Source organism: Papilio polytes, unplaced genomic scaffold (genome assembly GCF_000836215.1).
Source record: "Papilio polytes unplaced genomic scaffold, Ppol_1.0 DF821289.1, whole genome shotgun sequence".
NCBI lineage: Eukaryota > Metazoa > Arthropoda > Insecta > Lepidoptera > Papilionidae > Papilio > Papilio polytes.
The window spans coordinates 148,789-168,990 of NW_013527915.1; the positions used below are offsets into that span (position 1 = coordinate 148,789).

The following is a 20,202-nucleotide window of genomic DNA, read 5'->3' on the forward strand; positions in this document are numbered from 1 at the left end:
TGAAAGTCCGGTCGAAATCGGCCCAGCCGTTTAGTACGTTACCCGGAACAAACGCGGCTTGCGGTCAGAGACATACTGACAGGCAGACAAACAATTTTAAATGCGATTTTCGTTATCAGCAAAGCAAATACATCATCTTCCTGAAATCTGGCATTTTACTTTTTATATTTCAGACACTCCAATTTTATTACATGTATAGATACGTTTATACCAAGCCAAGATAGCAAAGATGCGCGAATAAATAACGACCAACCGGTAAAATGTGAACTATTTCAGTGGCCTGTAAATCGACGATTGCCAACTATTGTGTTACAAGATGACACACATTGAAATGTATTGCGGCTATAAAATGAGGACGATGCCCGCATTACTAAATTAATTATTCCCGGAATTCCATTCATACTGTTTTAACATTATTACGTACAATTTAAACGTCAATAAATTGTGGATAAGTTAAGTTTACCTTACGTTGGTTTAAGAGGCTAAAAACTATTACCAAAGAATTGTTATCTCTACTTTAATGAGGAATGAAAATGAAGGATGCGATGTATTTGTACAGGGTAACTTTACCGATCATTGTTTTTTTTTTCAAGTGATTGTTTTACATATAACAAAAATACGCCAATAGATGACATCAGACCTAAATAGAGCTGTGGCGGAATTGTGTTCCCGTTATTAGAAACAGGAAGTTGAAGACGTAACAAAAATAAGAAACAAAAGCCAACACCGGAAAAAATGAGAAATGAACAGTGACATATCTAGAAACAAAAATATTTAACTTATATTACTTTTGACTGCAATAACACAGGAGTATATATTTTCCTGTAAATCTCTTATATTTTGAAAACTGCATGAAAGCCCATTACCATCCTTCTCATCCTGATTAAAAACATAGATAAGTGTAACGTTGTTATACATGTCTTACGACAGTCAAAATTCACGGTTATACAACTACACGTTTCTAACTTTTAATTTTATTGCCTGCTACTGGTTACCATATGTATGCGCGTTAACTAACGCGTTAGTCTGACATGAGTCATACGAATTGGCAATGCTATGACGAAAAACCGGTCCTTAACTTCAATTAACTCGCGTTACGCCCGACGTCTACATGTGACACTTTAATTAAAGTCTTACCTCGCGTTCACATTGCCGAAACATCTAAGTGAAATCTCAATCGATTGTTGCAATATTACTTTACATATTCAAAATGAAATTATTCTTTTTCAATAAATGGCCTCATCATAAAGGCCAAAATAAATGACGACATTTAAACCGGTGATTCAAATATCAACAAGTCTGTTTTAACGAACTACCACGCCTTATTTATGTGGAAATTTAAAAAAGCCACGTATTATTTTCTAATTTGCCACATTTAGTGCTTGTTTAATTAATCACACAAAATATTACTTGATGCACTTATATATGCAACACACTTGATAACACATATTAAGTAAACAAGCAATTTTTTTATTTATGCTACAATATGAGTGAATAGAGTAATTTAAGGGTTAATAATTAACCATAGATATAATCATTACTTATAGGTTATTTAATTACTTTTGCTTTTAATCTGTTTCCAGCCTTATAGCACACTTCCGCCAAAGAATGACGTAATTTACCTCGTAACTAGATTAGCCATGATAGTAGTTTGGTACTTTATTTTATAGAAGCGGAAAAACAAGCAGACACTTGTCCAATAATAATAGTCCATATAATCTATCCTCTATGGAACATGCCTAATTTTTTTTTGTAATAAACAAAAAAGCGCGATGAATCCTTTTTAAAGCTCAATCTGATCTGATCTAATTATGTCCTGAAGTAGATACAACTGTGCTAAGTTACCTGTGATCGTGGCGACGTGGCGTACAGCGCGCGGGACTAGCGGAGGCGCGCGAGCCGCATCCTGGAAGGCCGCCAGCTTGACGAACTGCCCTACAACACATACCTTATTAGCTTAACATTCTTAACAGTCGTACTTCACACTAAACGGCTATACAGACTCTTATGAAATTTGGTATAGATATAGAGGACAGTCTGGAAAAACACATAGTCTACTCACTTTTTCTGTGATTCGCAGGCGATAGCTATTATCCAATAAAACAAAAAACAAATCAGATAATATTAAAGGCCTAATAAGATAATAACTTAAACTTGATTTAAAAGTAAATAAATCAGGAAAAGATGCAGAGCAAAAGAGGTTCAATATTTAGAACATATTGGTACATTTCAAGTTACCATGATGTTCGCTAAATAATCATAACTGAAGTAACATTTATTTCACATTATTTAGGTTATCTTGTTACTCCAGGTGAGGTATAAATATCAGAAATTCCTACTGCATAGTTAAACAAACTAAGATATTATTACAATAATCTATAATAAACAACATAAGTTATGCTAAACTGAAAGGTTTATCAAACATATTAAAAAAGATTACAAATATTGAAAACTCACATGTGGATGGAATGAAAATAAATATTCTATGTAATAAGAAAGTGTCATTGTATCTAACCAAACAAAAAATGGTGTACCATCAATACTTTCACTGTGCAAAAACCATAATTTATGTTACATTAGAGTAGCAATTATGATGTTATCAATATAGATATGACTTTCCAATTTTCTATAAACATATTGAACAAACTAAACTTGACATATACAATTAGTGCTCCCACTTTTCTTTTATGTACACTTTACTTGTTATGTATTATAAATTAAAGAAATTGGATTGTAACTGGATATTACTACGCAGTTTATTAAATTACTAAATTATACACACTATAATTTTACTTTACTTTTTATAGGACTTATAAGTTTCTCTTATCTGTATCCTTAGTATTTTAACAATGGATTTTTTATATCTGATTAATAAAAATGACAAGTAACTTAACAACTATTTCAATAATGATTTAATAATGTCTCATAAAAGTGTAAAACAATGTATGATAGCTTCTATGAATATTTATAACAAAATCTAATGAAAATACTTACAGATCTAATTTTCCGGGGCTTCTTTGGCCTTATATGTAGATGATTCCTGAAAAAGGATGATGATTCACTAAGAATTGTAAACAGTCATAAGTAGGTCCATTTTTATATTGTCGTTATTCTTTGGAGGATCTATAACCAGCCAGATCTATGTTGTATATTTTGACTTTGTTTACTTTGCAGCCGTATGGATAAAAAGTAAATCTCATCTTAGAAGGATTTGTTAATAGCGACAACGAGATACTGAATGATGTATGAAAAAAAAATATCTGTATTTCATAACTTGAGACTAAACGTTACAGGTTTTGACTCAAATTAAGCAATGCCCATTTTACAAGTGACGAGAACACCAGTACTTACAGTCATATTTACATCATCGATGCCACCATGAACTCTGACCTTGTATATAAATTTCCATTGTAATGAGCACAACACTAAGACACTATGAATGATAAGGAAAATCGGCACATGCAAAATTTTGAAAATCAACACTGCAAATACAATGCAGCGAGTTACCTAAGTCAGTGTAAGTCAGTAAGGTCGTTTTTAGTTCTCCATTCTCCATTCTCATTGAAAGATTGAATTTGAAAGATAAGTTTTAGAGAAATTCCACAGACAATACAAACTTCAATCGATACATTCGCGGAACAGAATAAAAATATTTTTGAACGACATTTAAAAATTTTAAATCTGAAAGGGTTTTATTCTGAATTATTTTTTAAAATCTGTCATGCATGATAATAGGCCTCTGCTTAGTTTTCCTGAGTAGGAGTGGTTTTTAAAACGATCATCTAAATGAAAAGTATTACTACTCCATTTGTTTCTTTTTGTAATAAAATGACATAGTTTTTATTAATTATTTAATACTATGCTAAATTGTATAAGACACAACAGATATAATTAGAACACAAATCAAAATGCCCTGCACAATTACTATAAGTATGACAAGCACTATTACACCTGAAAAAAATAATAGAAGGGATTAGTTACATTTTTAACTACATAAAATAAAAAATCCAAGTTATGTACTTTACCTTCCACCACGATAATAATAACTATAATCCCAATAACTATAGCCAAAAGCGTAAATGAAATAAAAAGGGGTATCGTTAAGAAGCATGCCGTAATTAAAACTAACAAAGATGTTATCAAGGGTTTTGTCATAAATATCATCACTACTGTTGTCGTCAGTTCTTGTATATTTGTTGACAGTTTTTCACAATAATCAGAAATTGAACCTGTAAAAATTGCATTAAAATACTAAGACTCAATCAAATAAAACATTTTAGATAACAATGAAATATATCTTACACCATGGTAGTATTGCAGCAATAATAAAGCTCTTTCTTATATTTAGTTCCATTTTGTTGTAAACCAACCTATCGTAGAGTTATAACAAAGGAAAAAATGAAATAATTCTATGGGATACAATGATGCAAAATATTATGTATGTAGGGTACCCTTAATTTTGATTTAATTTATTTTTGTGTATTATAATTTTAATGAAATGTAAAGAAAAATTAATAGTAAAATAAAACATACACACGTTATTAAGATTTATTGATTCATCCACCACATTTTATGTTTTTGGATTTGTCTGGGACCAAACTCTGGACTTTGGCTGAATGTTGAACAGCTTTTGCCTTTCATGGAATAAAATACGATTCAGATTCCCGCCAAATCCAAAGACAAACGATTTTGACATAAAATAAGGTACTTTTATTTGTGAAATTTAAGTGTTTAAAAATCGTATCCATAGTGTACTTTGTAATAAAAATACGCTATATCCAAGAAGAATAAAGACCAACTTAAGAAATAACTACTTTGTAGATACCCTGAAAAATATGGTAAGTGGTTTTTACTAAAAACATTTAGTTTGCCCAAGTTGTTGTTACTAAATTTGCTATTTACGATTCTTTCAGGTGGGTCATGATGAAAATTTGCTTTCGGACATGCTCCCAGTTTACTATACAAGATTATTTCCTCAAAATATTTTCTGCAGATGGCTCGCTTGTGGAAACAGTCCACAACCTCTGTCCAACAGGGAATTATCATTTACATTAGCTGATGATGTTTATATACGATTTTTATCAATAAATGATCAGAAAGAATTTCAGACGCTGCTTCAAAAGAAATGCCCCCACAAATTAGATATTGGTGCTGTGTATAATAACAAGTATGTAATTTACTTTATTATGCAGCTTGTAATTTTTAGTATAAACATGTTGAGCTTACCATCATTCGACCACATCTTCTCTTTGCTCCAGGTGGAATTGTGGTCAACCGCTGGTTTATACAGCAATAAAAAAAATGTTTTATTTTTTACAGACCATCAATATCTAGGCATGATGCAGTAGTCTTAGCAAGAGAGTTAGTTTTTGATATTGATTTAACAGATTATGATGAAGTGCGGACATGTTGTCAGGAAGCTAAAGTGTGTGATAAATGTTGGAAGTTCATGGTTATCGCTTGTGAAATAATTCATAAATCATTGAAAGGTAAATATAGATAATAAGCTCATGTTATAAATATGACACTAAATGTCCACAATCATCACATTTAGATATGTTATACCATATGTACTTTTAGTCTATATGTACATTTGTGTTTACATTTCAGATGACTTTGGCTTTCAAAATATACTATGGGTATTCTCTGGAAGACGAGGTATTCATTGTTGGGTATCAGATTATGAAGCAAGAACTCTAGACAGTCCTGGACGAGCGGCCATAGCTGATTATCTTTGTTTGATAATGGGAGGTGATAATCAGAATAAAAAAGTACATTTAGGATCTGATAATTTACATACAAGCATCAGGTAATTATAATAGAAATGATGACATCATGTATTTAATATTTAAATTTAGAAATAAGAATAGAATGTAGAATGGAAAGAAGTGTATCAGGACATAAGTCTGCCTACCCCCCTGGGTTACAGCAAAAGTCATGTTGTATTTCAAAAATACTTTACTTACATCTAAATATTCCTGGTTATCTTTCCTTTAAATAAAGATGATTGCTGATAATATTATTAATAATAGATTTTATAATTTTACAGAAGAGCTGTTAGTATTATTGACAAATATTTTGATGATGTAATACAAGATCAAGAATTTCTCGGAACAACAAGCAGATTACAAAAATTCCTGAAAATGATCCCTGAAGATGCATTAAAAGAACAAGTGGAAAAAAGTTTGGAAAAAATGCCTGAATCTTCTTTGGAAAGATGGAAAGCATTTATTAGTATTTATGATTCATATTTAAGAGAAGTATGTTGGTTTTTAAGCCAGTTGTTGTTATTATTTAGCACATTTCTCATACTGTTAATTTTTAAGAGTTCAGAGTTTAATAGCAGTTTTATGGATATCTGTAAAATATCGTCACACAATATTTATTTTTTTTTAGAATGGAAGTGCTATAAGAAAAATTAAATATCTTATAGAAGAAATAAAAATACAATTCTGTTATCCACGGTTAGATGTTAATGTCACAAAAGGGTTTAATCACCTTCTCAAATCACCATTTAGTATTCATCCTAAGACTGGCAAAGTTTCAATTGTGTTCAAACCTAATAATGTAAGGAATATAAAATTAGACGAAGTACCAACAATTCACACATTACTGGACGACAGTTCACCTGATAATGTACAACATCAGAATCATATGAGAAATGCTGTGAAGAATTTTCAAGAAGTAGTTTTCTCCCTTGAGAAGGCTGAAGCAATGAGAAAAAGAAATTTTGCCAGTGAGTAATTTCATATTTTTAGTTCAATACGTAAACATTTAAGTACAAGATAAATTGAATAAGAATGAAAATCCGCTTTAATTCTTATCTCTTATTCTTTTTATGATGATGGGAAAGAAACATGGATTTGAGCAGGGGATGGAACATGTAGAAATATCCTCTTTTCATGCATTCATTCAAATACAGAACTATAGTTAGTTATAGCTTCACTTAGGTCTTTAACAGCCCTAAGTAATCCCTTAGTGTATTGTTAAACTAAGTGATATTGTATAATTAAAGATACAATTTTTTTTCAGATACAACACTGGATTTTTAGAAGTATGAAGAAACTGAACATATATGTGAATAGGAACCATCAAATAAAAAAAATGTGTTTTTAAGTTTTTTTTATTAACAGATCTTACATTTATTTGTTTATCTAGCTTTAAGCTATGGAATAAAAAATTAAAGCAATGGTTTATGTCAATTGTAAAATTAAAGAAAATCTTGAGGTTTGCTCGCTTTTGTAGCCAACATTAATAAAAAAGGCTTCCATGAGAACCATGTGCAGTTTATTAAACCCATTTTTCTGTTTTATAGCTAAGTGAAGATTCATTAGATATCTGAATGAGATTTTGTGTTATATAGAGCAACTAAGCGCTACATTCAAGAAGTCTTCAAAGCCAATTGTAACAGTTCCATTCTGTTGTGTGTCTCGCACTCTGAAAGCTTCAGTGAAACGTTGCATTTGAACACATAATACAATAAAATTGTCCACTGATATCATTCCGGTTTTCGGATCGCTTCTCTTCGATAAGAAATTGATGAATTCTGGCGTGAATCGGAATCCCATTTGCGTCAGTGCTGTAACATAAAAAAAATATTTTCAAATGTTTCCACTTTTCAACTCGTATTCTTTACCTACTTGAGGATATTTTTTTTTGTTTAAATAAAAAGATAACAGTAATAAAACAAAGCGAGCCACTATTTACCCTAGCATAAAAAAAGATTTTTACCTTTGGACAATTCCTGTTCGTCAATTTGCCCAGATTGATCAGTATCATATGTTTTAAAAACAGCAAGCCATTGGTTTATATATGTGTACAGTTTGTCAAATTCCTCGAGATTTATATGGCCGGAACGATCCTTATCGAACATTCCTGTAACGAGTCAAAAATAATTCATTAGAAGTTAATTTCTACTTGAAGCTTCAGGCAATAAAAATTAAAGTTACGCTAAATCTAATTGGAATGTGTCAATAGAGAAAAAAAAAACTCGTTACTAGTATTAAATTAATGAAAATCTTACCAATCATCAGTAGACATGCAGTGTCCGAAAAGTTTTGGCCTTGAGCATTCACCAAGGCAGACTTTAATTCGGCTGCTGATATGAATCCAGATTGATCTTTATCTACCGCTGCAAACCACTGCTGTACTTGTGGTGATACCCCACCTGTAGGTCCAACAGATGGGTATGGACCATGGCCAATTTCCAGTTGGCCAGCGGGTTGGCCACCGTAGTTAGGCTGACCGTAACCTGGCTAAACACAACAGCACAATTTTTAACAATTAACAGTATTTTCATTAGCAATAGTTGTGGTACGCCTCTCGTTTCTTTACATCTAGTTCCTGTTAGAAAAGTTTCCAGTACATCAATGGTTGGCTTTCCATATCATACTATAAAACGAATTCCATATCATACGAATGTTTAGATGGATGGATGTTTGTTAGAGTTTGTAGCCTTAACGTCTGAACGGATATCGATGAAAATTGGTACAGATGTGTAGTCTGGAAGAACACAGGTTACTCACTTTTGTTTTTTTTTAACTCCGCGCGAACGGAGTCTTACTAAAAAGGTATATTTTTGTAAATAAAATAAAAACAGTTCTGTTTTAAGGACGATTTTATTCTATAAAGTATATAAATAGTAGTAACCTTAAATTCAATGTATAAATATTACAAAACTGCTTAATTTTAACATTTACTACAAATGCTAATTAACCATATGCATTTACTTAAAAAATTATGGTAAAAGCACGCAAAATACTAACATTCAAACGTAACTACGACACGGATTTTTTGTAAATGTAAGGTCTTATAATCCAATAGAGTGTACATATTTGAAATTGTATTTACTGATAAAATTCTTTAAGAAAACAACTAAACCGAAAAAAAACAACGTACAAATAGAAATGTGCGTAATATTCCAACTAAACAACAATCCTATATAAATAGTTTCAAAGGAAAGAAAAAAACATATTGAGTAATTATGTAATCAACACAAATAATCCAGTCTACTATTTTGAAAGAAATTAAAGCCATTTATTTTATTGTTCAATTGTATTTCCTATGAAAGCATTATAACCATGTCAGGACACTGCATATGCCTCATTTAATCTATATTGATTACCATTTACAATATCCTGTTAAAATATCAAATAACAATGTATATAGTTATACTTCCAAAAAACTTTTCTTCTTTTAGTAATAATTTAGCTTATTAACTAAATGTTCGCTGTATTTTTTTTAAATCTATTTTTAGTACATACTCTGTTACTAATTAGTCAAGCAAGGGTTTCAACAAGATAAGTCAATCAAATTCTTACTCTACTTGTTTTTAAATTAAACAGTAATTTGTGCCCATATTCTAAAATCTCACTCCTTTTTATTTTAACATTACACCTCATCTACAACTTACTTGCTAAGTACTTATTATTACTTTCTTATATTTATTACAAAGTCTAATGTTTTATTAAAATAGCATTGTTTGAAGTATTGAAGTTTTTGTAATTGCAAATCATTAAAAACATTTTGGGCTATGATTAACTTTTGTGTTTTGTATTTTTTTGAATATTGTTTATTCATCTCCTCTTATTATAATTTTTACTCCTAACCTTCAAACTTTAAAGTTATTGTTTTTTAAAAAAAATGAATCAATACATTTGTTAATCATAAACAGAAAAGAAAATGATTTCTTTTTGTTTAATTAGATTACAGTTATTCAAAATTTTTATCATTAATTGAAATTTTCTGTGTGTTACTAACACATCTTAAACCATATTGACCAAGATAAAATAAAAAAAATTAGGATAGATGACAATCTCACATTGTAAACAAGTTATCTTTTAAATGACAAAGATAATAAACAGTAGTCCACTTGTAATACTAAGTAAATTTAGTCATTACAGAAATAAATTAAAATCTAATTACTATTTTATTACCTATCAATATTATTGAATAACAAGGATCATACAAATAAACGACATTCAGTCTTTTACATCAAACCAATACTGGCAAGTTTGTTATATTTTGTACTACACAATCAATATTTTAAATACCTAGATTAATGCTGTTTCACTGCCTAGAGATATTTGCTTACTTCTGTATTTTATATTAGGAATAGACAGTGGGAATTTTTTTTGAGATTCTGTTATAGTAAATATTACAAATAATTTGTTTTTAAAATTCACTCAAATAAATTTATTTTCATGAAAAACATGTGAATTTACAGAAATCTCTAGTTAGTGAAATTCTAACACTGTTAATATATTTTAATATTTTTACACATATATCTAAACATTACCACTGTGACTAGAAAAACTATAAGTAGCTGGTGTTACAGATGTATTTACACACACTTGTATAGAGGGCTTGAATGAGGAGGGCAAAAGTTTATGGGCCTCAGGCACTGGGGAGTAACTTCTGCAAACTGCAGTCTCAAAATGCACTTGTTCACTTCTGTCGGTAGGCACACCGTCAAAGCTTGTTTGTTTAGCTGAATCACCTGTTCCACTATCTTTGCAGGATGAATGCTCAGATAAATTGTCTGGGAACATTTGTGGTGAATCACAATCACTATGAACCACTTGTGTCATTTTAACACTTTCACTGGGAAATGTATGCACAGCTCGTGCCATGCGCCTACGAGTGTGATAAATAATCACAACCCAAATTATAGAAGTCCCCACTGCACAACAGACAACTGTTATTATAATAATACCTGTCATATCTTCTTCATTCACCATTATTGAAACCGGTGTTAACACCTTCATTTCTATTGTGTCCTTTTTTGTACCTAACTCATTTGTAATCTCACATTCATATTTTCCAGCATCTTTAGGTTCAACTCCAATTATAATAAGAAGTTGATCTTCACCAGAGAAGAAATGGCGATCTGTATGCACTATGGGCATTCCATCCTTTAGCCATTTCAACACTGGTTTAGGTGAACCTGATATCATACATTGTAAAACAACAGATTCACCACTTACAACTTCTTTATTTTCCATAGCTCTTATAAAAGATGGTTCTTGTAGAACAGTTAAAGTAGCATTTGCGATTATAGTCCCTCCATGGTTTTTAGCTGCACAACTGTAAATGCCCATATCCGTAGTTTTAGCATTTACTATAAAGAACCTTGGATCTGAAGGCATTACATTCATTCGCCTTTCTCGAGCTGCAGGAAAGTCATTACCTCCATCCTTTTTCCAAGAAATTTCAGGAGCTGGATCTCCAGAAGCTGCACAATCTAATGTAACAGTTTCTCCAGTTTTAACCGTTACATTTGTAGGAGTTTTTATGAATCGAGGAAAAGTCACAATATTCACTTTGGCCTTCATAGAATATGTTGTCCCAAATTTATTGCTCACAACACATTGATATCGACCCGCATCACCATTAGTAACATTTGATATCACCAAAATGGAAGTAGCTTGTGGTTGCCCTTTTTTAGTCATTGTAACATTTTCATAAACAGTAGGGTTACTCACATTACCATTATTTTTTCTCCATAAAAATGTCATGTTACTAAAAGGATTTGATGTGGCTGTGCATATCAAATTTGCGGACCTACTTTTAATAGCAAGATGTGATTTAGGATGTTCAACAATTTTTGGCTTAGGAGAATCCCCACAGTTATCTTCTTTAAGTTTGGAGATCAAAGCCCCACGAAGTTCCGATGGATATGCACAGGTTGCCGTAATGAATTTCTGATCCAATTTATCTCTTATCCATTTAACTATCCACAGTAAATTGCAGTCACATAACAAAGAAGATGAATTGAGGTGAAACTTTTTGATTTTTGTCATTTTCTCAAATGCATGTTGTTGGATAGAAGTTATGTCATTTCCTTTTAAATCTAATTCCATGACATTAGTTAAACCTTCAAAGGCTCTGGAGTTTATTGATTTAATATGATTAGCAGATAAATTAAATACCTTCAGGTTTTGTAATTTGGAAAATGGACCAGACATATCTTCAACAGTCCAAGATATCTTGTTATTATTTAATAATAAGGTTTGCAATTGTATCATATCACGAAAGGCTTCCTGAGATACAGATGAAATATTATTATAGCTTAGATTAAGTGTGTGAAGATTAATTAAATATTGGAAAGTTCGTCCCTCTATTTCCATTAAGTAATTGTGGGATAAATCAAGCATTTCCAATTTTGTGCAAAGTTCCCAGCTATGCAAGTCAATTTTAGATATTAAATTATTTGAAAGTGATAATGTATTCAAGGATTCTAATCCATACATCCATCCTTTAGAGATAACTTTAATCCTATTATGATCCAATTGCAGCGATTTAACAGATTTAAATCCATAGAAGGCACCATCCATTACAATATCTATATTGTTGAATTTTAATTTCAATGTAGTTAAACTTGATAAATCTTGAAATAGCAGGCCACTTATAACATGTAATTTGTTATGATTTAGTTCCAAATTTTCCAGCTTCGATTGATGCATGAATAAGTGATTTGGCAGAGATGATATTTCATTGCGATTCAACTTTAGGACAACTAGGTTTGTCAAATTATTTAGAGCTCCTTCATCAATCACTTTTATTTGATTACTGTTTAAACTCAACGAAGTGATTGAATTGTTTGCTGGAAAGTGCCCGACATCTATCGATTCAATATCATTTCGATTCATCTTGATTTCCTCAATTTGGTTCGCTTCGAGAAAGTCAGGGATACGATGCAAACCATTTTTATCCAACTTTAATACTTTTAAAGCTATTAATTTGTCAAAATACTTTGTCACTTCTTCACTTAGCCTATTGAAGCTTAAGTCCAATTGTTCCACCCACTCTGGAATTCTCGGGACAGAAAGTAAATTCTTGTTTGAACAATCAACATATTTTTCGAGACAATCGCATTTCTGCGGACATTCATAATTTTCTACTTGAAGGGAAAACGGAAACACAAACAATAATACTACAATCGACACCAAATAATGGGAGTCTCCCATTTTTCTGCATTTGTGTATTTGCTCCAACCATTGATAGACGGATTGCGTCTTTGTTCTTACATAATTGTCAACATAAATTGTTAATAAGAAAAGTCCATAAAAAGGTCACTTTAATTAATATTTTTTCACACTATAATTACATTTTGCACGATATAAAAACAGTGTAATCGTAAAACAACTCGGCATATTTACTGATAGGGACTTGACCGCCATGTTCTTTACATTGTTTTTTTTTAACTCTATGGATGTTATGGCCATAGCCAACTGCGCGTTACTATAAATACAATGCAATGAACAGCAACACCGACATGAATATAAAAAAAATTACACTTATAGATTAACATATATTTTAATTTGTATTTATATTTAGAAATATCTAAGTCATAACACTGTTACCGTACTGAAAAGAATAAAGTTTTTTCGTCTTCTCTTTTACGAAATCGAGGTCATTGACGTGTCCACTTTTTATTAAAGGACTACATGCAAGAGTACCTACATTTTTGTTTAAGGTACATTTAATAATTAAATAAACGGGTACTTATATAGTTCAAGGTGTTTCCAAAACAAAACAATTAATTTTGAAATATTCAGTTATAATGTTAGCTTCTGTATTCATATGTATATTATTAGATTATTACTTGTGAATTAGTAATAAAAAAAACCTTTCCTGACTGTAAGACACCTAGATAGTTGATCTAGGTTCTAGATCTAGGTATCTAGAACCTAGATCATCTATAAAAAACCTACATATCATATAAAATATTACCTTACCAATCATTTGGCATTAACATATAAAACTAAATATTTCAAACATCGAAAAAGATAAGACCCATGTGATGAGAGAGACCCAAGAATATGAGAGTAAATAACTGTGTAAATAATCTTAGTAGGGCAATGAATTTATTAATTCAGGACATAGTGCATAGTACAGACTTAGCAAGCAATTTAAAGTGAATTAAAGCTTGGTTTACATTGTTACAGTCCAGCAATCAATATCAATGCTGGAATGCAACTGTAATTGAATTTAAAATCTAATCTAAAATCCAGTACTAATTTCCCTTCGACATTGTTTCAAAACATTGAAGCCCCTTCATTTTCTACTTCATAATCACTTATTTGGTTTAAGTTACCGAGGATAGCTCATAGCATTGCTAGCTGAAGCACAAAAACTAAGCTAAAATGAATTTGTTTAAAATTAGTAAATTACAAGTATAGAGTAACCAAGTAACTAGTACTATACCAACAAGTAATCATTGTAAGCCTTTATAATTTAAAGCAAATTGAAAAAAAATGTTAGCACAAGTACTGATTGTAAGGGATCTTATTTTAAAAAATATGTGGTTATTTTTTGGGGTTGTATAATTATTTGCTGGTACTTTCAGAAATTGTGCTAAACATGAATGGCATTAATTACATAGCATCTTGTTAAAAACATTTGTTTTTAACTTAGAGAATATTTTGGTTCTTAAAATTGCTTGGTATTAATATGGGATGACAATTCAATGGGTAGAGATTAACTTACGTTGTATGCCATTATTCAATGCCTGGAAAATAAAAGAAACAACTTTATCTATATGATATAAATTAATAATAATACTATTTTAATTTAACAGTTCATATTTTTACCTGTAATTGCAACGTTATTACTTTATAATTACTTAATGTGCGTTTTTCCACGAAGAAAATAATTATTTAATACTTTTTTTTTATTGTTTTGAGTTAAAGCTAGTTATTAACCAATCTTAACTTTACAATAAACTTAATTTTGACAACTTCAAAGCTCAAAGTCAAAAACCCAATCAAAAACGTTCTGATTTTACATTGACAGGAGGAAAAAACTGGATGGGAATTGAATCAAAAATTCTTTTTGTCGTGTATTTTAATTAAGATTGGTATATGGTAATTATGTAATTTTTTTTGCTTACTTTTCACACGGGAACATCACAAAGCGATATTTTTTTGTTTCTTTAGTGTAAAAAAAATATCCAAACTCTGTGTTCAGTTGTCAGATTTGTAAAAAGCACGTCATTAATGTCAAATTATACGAAACAGTGTCAACTTTGTCAAATTGTAAAAATATGTAGGTATAGAAACAGTGTAAAGTAGTGTATTGTTAAATATCATTCTACTTATTTGCCTTTAAAATTGTACGAATTACTATTGTGCAATTTGAATTTGCGGTTAAAGTTGCAAGTCAAAAGGGAAGATCGATTACTTAAAATGGACTCGTACGAAAGTGTGATACTTGTTAAGAATGAGGTGTTCGTTTTTAAGATCCCACCACGAACTTCAAATAGAGGGTACAGGTAAGGAACAAAAGTATTCTATATTTGTTTATGAAATACGACCTTTAGTACGTAAACTTAAATTATTTTTTAGGGCAGCAGATTGGAATTTACAAGAGCCTCAATGGACGGGGCGGATGCGTTTGGTTGCGAAAGGCGACGAGTTGATAATGAAGTTGGAGGACAAAACAACCGGAGAATTATTTGCGAAATGTCCTATTGATAAATACCCGGGTTTGGCCCTGGAAGCTGTAACTGATAGTTCCAGATACTTTGTCGTTAGAATCCAAGATGACAATGGTAGGAAAACCCAAAGTATTGTTAATTGAATATATTTCATTCAAGATGAAAATCAAAGTATTTAATATTGCTTATGTTTAAAAGTAAATTTTTGATAATAATATTTGAATCTCTATGTCATTTAAAACCATCAAGCATATCCTGATATGTTTGATACATTTATTAAAACAAATCTAATGATGAATGTTTTGTTATATTTTCAGGCCGAAGTGCTTACATAGGCTTAGGCTTTGGTGATCGATCGGATTCATTTGATCTTAATGTTGCATTACAAGATCACTTCAAATGGCTAAAGAAAGAACAAGAAGGTGAACAGTCACAGCAGCAAAATCTTGATCTTGGTTTTAAAGATGGAGAAACCATTAAAATCAATATGAAAATTACTGTAAGTATTAAATGAACATTTACTTATTGACCTATTTAAGTTTTGGAGCAGAGTATAATTTGCATTCACAAAGGTCTATTTTCCCTCCATAAACACATAACTTTTATTTGGGAATTTAATTTGTCAAGAGGTACTTTTTGTAACAACATGTATGTTTATTGCATAATACAGAAGAAGGATGGCAGTGAAGGCAGTCGGACAAAGCGCGCAGGCGGCATGTCAGTGGGTGGGCTACTGCCTCCGCCGCCGGGTGGCTCGCGTCTACCGCCGCCACCATCACCGCAGCACGCTCCTGCCCCTACCCCCGGTGGACCTGCCCCGGCTAATACCTCTGAATGGGGAGACTTCAATTCTGCAAGGTAACATAGCTTTTTACATGTAAAACAATCTGCCGAACTCAGTGTAATTGTACTTGAACAATTACTTTGTGTAGTTTTCTTCCGTAATAACTGAACTTTTGAGAACTGCAGTTTATCAAAAAAGTTTTAAAATAATATGCAGTTCAAACTTAACTTTGTATAACCGGTTTACTCTCTTATCTGCCTGACAGAAGTACAATGATTTTATTTGATTGATAAACAAACATTTATTTGTTTAAAAGCAATTTTTTTAACTTACAATTGTTTAGTGTTAATGTAACTGTACAGTTGTTAATGTCTTTCACAGCGCCACCGCTCAGAAGCCAGTGACGCCTGCCAATCAACAAAACTGGGTACAATTTTAAATGGATTTCTGACATTAGGGAGATATTGTAATTTGTTGTCTGATATACTTAAGGCAGGTTAGTGTGTTGCACAATACTTACAAAATACTTAATGTTAAAAGACTATAAACCAATGTTGAAATACAGTAGAACCTCGATAACTCAAACCTCAGTAACTTCAAAAAATAATATGTTCCCTTCCCATCAGAGCCCAAAACCTCTACATCATAGACCCTTGATAACTTAAAATCTCTAAAACTCAATTTTTTTTGTGTTTCCCTTGGACTTTAACTTATCAGTTCTACTGTATATTAACATTTCATTAAATAAATATATCAAATATATGTATATGTTGTAACTCTTATGTAAGTAGAGTTAGTAGTGGTAGAATTTGCAGCTTGAAAATAAAGTTTGTTAGTGGCGATTACCGTTAGATAATATGTAGTACACATTCTCAATTATATTACAGTAACACAAAGGAACAACACTCTCCAACTATACAGAAAGTCATTTTTCTCATTTAGTTTAAACATTAAAAAATGAACAGAGTGTGGCTGCTATAATGTAACTCGAATTTCCCCTGCATTTTTGGTATTCAATCATGTTGTATTCTAAATGTTAACATTTTTTGTGTAAAAAAAAAACAAATTGTGTGGTAAATAATCTCTGTAAATAGCTATTTTAGTTACAGCGGAGTTATGTACAAAAATAATTTCCTTTTGTGTTCTGTTCAAACATGTACAAATGTATTTAAGACCCTATTTAATGTACTATTATGTATTGTAGAAAGCTCAACTTCCGCATAGATGTTTGCATATAAATATCATGTTTTGCTTCTTTAAAATTTAAATACATAAATAATCATATTATTTCAAAGGTTTTTTGAATTAAATATAGTGTCTTCGTAAAATTAAAACAATTGAAAGAATGAATTAAAAATGAAAATTCTTACATCTCTGTAATGAGGCAGGTATGTTTTCACACACAATTAATTTAGAGAAATAGTAAAATGTTTTAAAATATCTTTATTTTGTTGGCCTTATGAAGCTATTTTAATATGAAAATATTACAATATAAATGAGATGAACAACTATATGCGAAAAAATTATTTAATCATTCCTTTAAAATAAAAAAAAATATTTTTGTATAATTTCGGGTGTAGGGCTGTTGAATTGTGTTAGACATCTATGTATTTATATCTCGTTTTTCCATTTTCATTATAACTTATAAGTTTATGTTAATCGAAAATTATAAAAAAATGTATGTTACTTTATTAGTTTAAGTTTTTTTATTATGTTCAGAAATAGATGATTCACTTTACGTGTTTCTTGGCGAATTGTTCTTTATACATAGTTATATTTCAATATATTCACGACTTATATGTGAATTGTAAACATACTTGATAATTGTATATGTTATGGCAGTAGTACTGGGCACTTGTAAGTAATTAAAACTTTGTTGCGACACTGTTTAAATAATAAATATATTATTATGGATTTTTGTTATTTATTCCTTTCAAATTTGGTGAAAATCGGAAGATATATATGAAAGAAGATAGGCAAGACTTGATACATCAAAATTATAGTCACTTTCATTCAATTTGTGAAAATAGAGATAACACTACTTGCTTGTTGTACTGTACTTTGTGTTGCTATGACAAAAAGTAACGTTGAAAAGTTTTCTATAAAATATAAAAAAAATCTGCTATAAGATTTTGTTAGCTTTTTAACTATTTTGATATATTCTGTATTATTAAAAGTTATTTCTTAATCTGAGCTATTTATCAATACTATTTATCTTTATTTAAAACAATATTGTAAGGAAAATATTAGAAAGGAAAGGAATGGGTGGTAGTTTTATAAAATATGGCAAATAGTGGCTCGGGCGCTCAGTCACAGTCTCAGCCCTCAGTCGCCAAAAAGCTCCGTACTTTTCTAGTCATTACCACAGAACGTTCGATATCTTTACGATGTCGCCTTGGAGTGCAGTTTGTATGTTAAAGTAATTTACAAGCATTATTAATATGGCCGTCCGTCTATAAAGGAAGTCATTTGTGTCGAAATATCTAACAATTCAATCTTTAACTTCAAAATAAGATTGTGTTCACAAGTTTTAGATTTTCTACATCAATTTAATTAAGGTATTCAATTAGAAACTTCATCAAGATATTTGAGAACAGATATTGCTTAATTTAATTATTCGTCAACTAGTTTGAAACCACTAAAGACTTAATTCGTGCATGCCCGGAGCTATTTACTTCAGTAACTTAGTAATTGAAATGTACCATGATTTAATTAAATGTACTTTAATTTTAGGAACTTGTTAATGCTCGAACGGTTATTTGATAGTTATGTTGAAATTGTAGTCTACTAATATCTTATATTCTCTATTCTATACTGATCTTATAAAGAGGATAGATTTGTATTTTCGTATGCATTGAAATAACTCGAAAACTACTGGGCCGATTTCAAAAACTTTCACCAATAGAAATCTACGTCATCATTAAATAACATAGGCTGTACTTTTTTACTATTTTTTAATTTTACGTGGACAAAGTCATGAACAACAGCTAGTAAATGTATTACAAAAATGTTAGCTAAACAGCTGATACATAGTATAAATCATATAAACAGTAAATTTGAGTATAGACAGTTTTCTAATGAATTAACTTTTGTTTCTAAGCTGTAGACGTACGCGACATTACATCTTATTTTCTTTATGATTTAAAGAAAAAACTTTATTAGTAGCCTATGTGTTCTTCCAGACTATGTTTTACCTCTATGCCAAATTTCAACGAGTACCGTTAGGCCGTTCTAACAAACATCCATTTAAAATTTTTGCATTTATAACATTAGCAAGAAGTAAGATAGTATATGGAAAATAATATTTTACTTTATTAGTCAGCTATAAGTCTTTAAATGATACCGTATCACAATTTAAATGATTTAATAAGAAAATTGAATAAGACTTTAAATTAAAGCGAGAAATCTTTTTTCAATTACTTTTGTAATTAAGTGACGGGCACGGCTGGCGGCTTGGCGCGCGGCGCTCGCTCGTTACATCGGCGACAAATCGGATTTCACGCCTCGCGACCTGAACGTGCCTACGCACCAAAGGTTTATCTATAAATGTTTTCTTGTATTATGCTGGGTTTCTGAACTCCCCATTTATTTAATCGTTACCTAACTAGAGATTCATTAGTGTTAGATTGACCTAAGTTGCGATGGAGTTAAACTCAAGTTCGGAAACACATTTCATGAACTTAGTTTCTCAATTCATGGAACTTAGGTTCGAAAAGAATATTTATTGCTATTTTCATAAGGGCTTTTTTTATTCACCTAGTTAATAAGGTTTTTTTCAAACTATGTTGACGCCGTTTCTGCCGCACTATAACAGATGGCGCTGTGGCGGGACGGTGTTACATTACTACGCGATGTTAAGTGTATCGTCTCGTTACACATAGTTCCGGACGGGCTGCGTAATCTTCGATATTTGGTCGAGGTCATTGCATCCGCTGTTATTGTTGTGTTTTATACAAGTCTTTCGTTTTTTTTTTTTTTT

General features: G+C 30.9%; 5 protein-coding genes across 5 annotated transcripts in view; 2 read left to right on the forward strand and 3 right to left on the reverse strand.

The window, feature by feature from the left end:
• Positions 1-3,556, reverse strand: part of LOC106109073 (trafficking kinesin-binding protein 1) — a 29,340-nt gene extending 25,784 nt beyond the window's left edge. Inside the window, exons 1-2 of the mRNA XM_013290473.1 lie at positions 3,508-3,556; positions 1,846-1,935 (exon numbers count right to left, since the gene is read on the reverse strand). Coding sequence (XP_013145927.1) covers positions 1,846-1,935; positions 3,508-3,556 — 139 coding nt within the window. The remainder of the gene's footprint in view (positions 1-1,845; positions 1,936-3,507) is intronic.
• A 1,102-nt stretch (positions 3,557-4,658) lies between these two features.
• Positions 4,659-7,276, forward strand: LOC106109320. The gene is made up of 7 exons (XM_013290772.1): positions 4,659-4,838; positions 4,914-5,167; positions 5,320-5,489; positions 5,611-5,809; positions 6,050-6,260; positions 6,397-6,736; positions 7,033-7,276. Exons 1-7 carry the CDS (start codon positions 4,836-4,838, stop codon positions 7,050-7,052), a joined length of 1,197 nt encoding a protein of 398 aa, XP_013146226.1. The 5' UTR covers positions 4,659-4,835; the 3' UTR covers positions 7,053-7,276.
• Positions 7,108-14,649, reverse strand: LOC106109322 (peflin). Its single transcript, XM_013290774.1, has 5 exons — positions 14,595-14,649; positions 14,491-14,512; positions 8,024-8,255; positions 7,732-7,875; positions 7,108-7,579 (listed from the first exon to the last, which is right to left on the reverse strand). Exons 2-5 carry the CDS (start codon positions 14,500-14,502, stop codon positions 7,356-7,358), a joined length of 612 nt encoding a protein of 203 aa, XP_013146228.1. The 5' UTR covers positions 14,503-14,512; positions 14,595-14,649; the 3' UTR covers positions 7,108-7,355.
• On the reverse strand, positions 9,241-13,603 carry LOC106109319 (leucine-rich repeats and immunoglobulin-like domains protein 3). The gene has a single exon (XM_013290770.1). The coding sequence runs from the start codon at positions 12,966-12,968 to the stop codon at positions 10,287-10,289; it is 2,682 nt and encodes an 893-aa protein (XP_013146224.1). The 5' UTR covers positions 12,969-13,603; the 3' UTR covers positions 9,241-10,286.
• A 339-nt stretch (positions 14,650-14,988) lies between the features above and the next one.
• On the forward strand, positions 14,989-18,137 carry LOC106109321 (NECAP-like protein CG9132). The gene is made up of 5 exons (XM_013290773.1): positions 14,989-15,274; positions 15,348-15,553; positions 15,757-15,938; positions 16,110-16,297; positions 16,605-18,137. Exons 1-5 carry the CDS (start codon positions 15,189-15,191, stop codon positions 16,660-16,662), a joined length of 720 nt encoding a protein of 239 aa, XP_013146227.1. The 5' UTR covers positions 14,989-15,188; the 3' UTR covers positions 16,663-18,137.
• Positions 18,138-20,202: the final 2,065 nt, after the last annotated feature.

Excerpts from the sequence above, each read along its gene's own strand:
- LOC106109322 (XM_013290774.1), bottom strand. Across the intron at positions 7,876-8,023 it reads TGCATGTCTACTGATGATTG|GAATGTTCGATAAGGATCGT; the intron begins GTAAGATTTTCA and ends GACTCGTTACAG. Across the intron at positions 7,580-7,731 it reads CGAACAGGAATTGTCCAAAG|CACTGACGCAAATGGGATTC; the intron begins GTAAAAATCTTT and ends TTTATGTTACAG.
- LOC106109320 (XM_013290772.1), top strand. Across the intron at positions 5,168-5,319 it reads GGTGCTGTGTATAATAACAA|ACCATCAATATCTAGGCATG; the intron begins GTATGTAATTTA and ends TATTTTTTACAG. Across the intron at positions 6,737-7,032 it reads GAGAAAAAGAAATTTTGCCA|ATACAACACTGGATTTTTAG; the intron begins GTGAGTAATTTC and ends ATTTTTTTTCAG.
- LOC106109321 (XM_013290773.1), top strand. The coding sequence starts at position 15,189 with ATGGACTCGTACGAAAGTGTGATACTTGTTAAGAATGAGGTGTTCGTT. Across the intron at positions 15,554-15,756 it reads TAGAATCCAAGATGACAATG|GCCGAAGTGCTTACATAGGC; the intron begins GTAGGAAAACCC and ends TTATATTTTCAG. Across the intron at positions 16,298-16,604 it reads GGAGACTTCAATTCTGCAAG|CGCCACCGCTCAGAAGCCAG; the intron begins GTAACATAGCTT and ends TGTCTTTCACAG.
- LOC106109319 (XM_013290770.1), bottom strand. The coding sequence starts at position 12,968 with ATGGGAGACTCCCATTATTTGGTGTCGATTGTAGTATTATTGTTTGTG.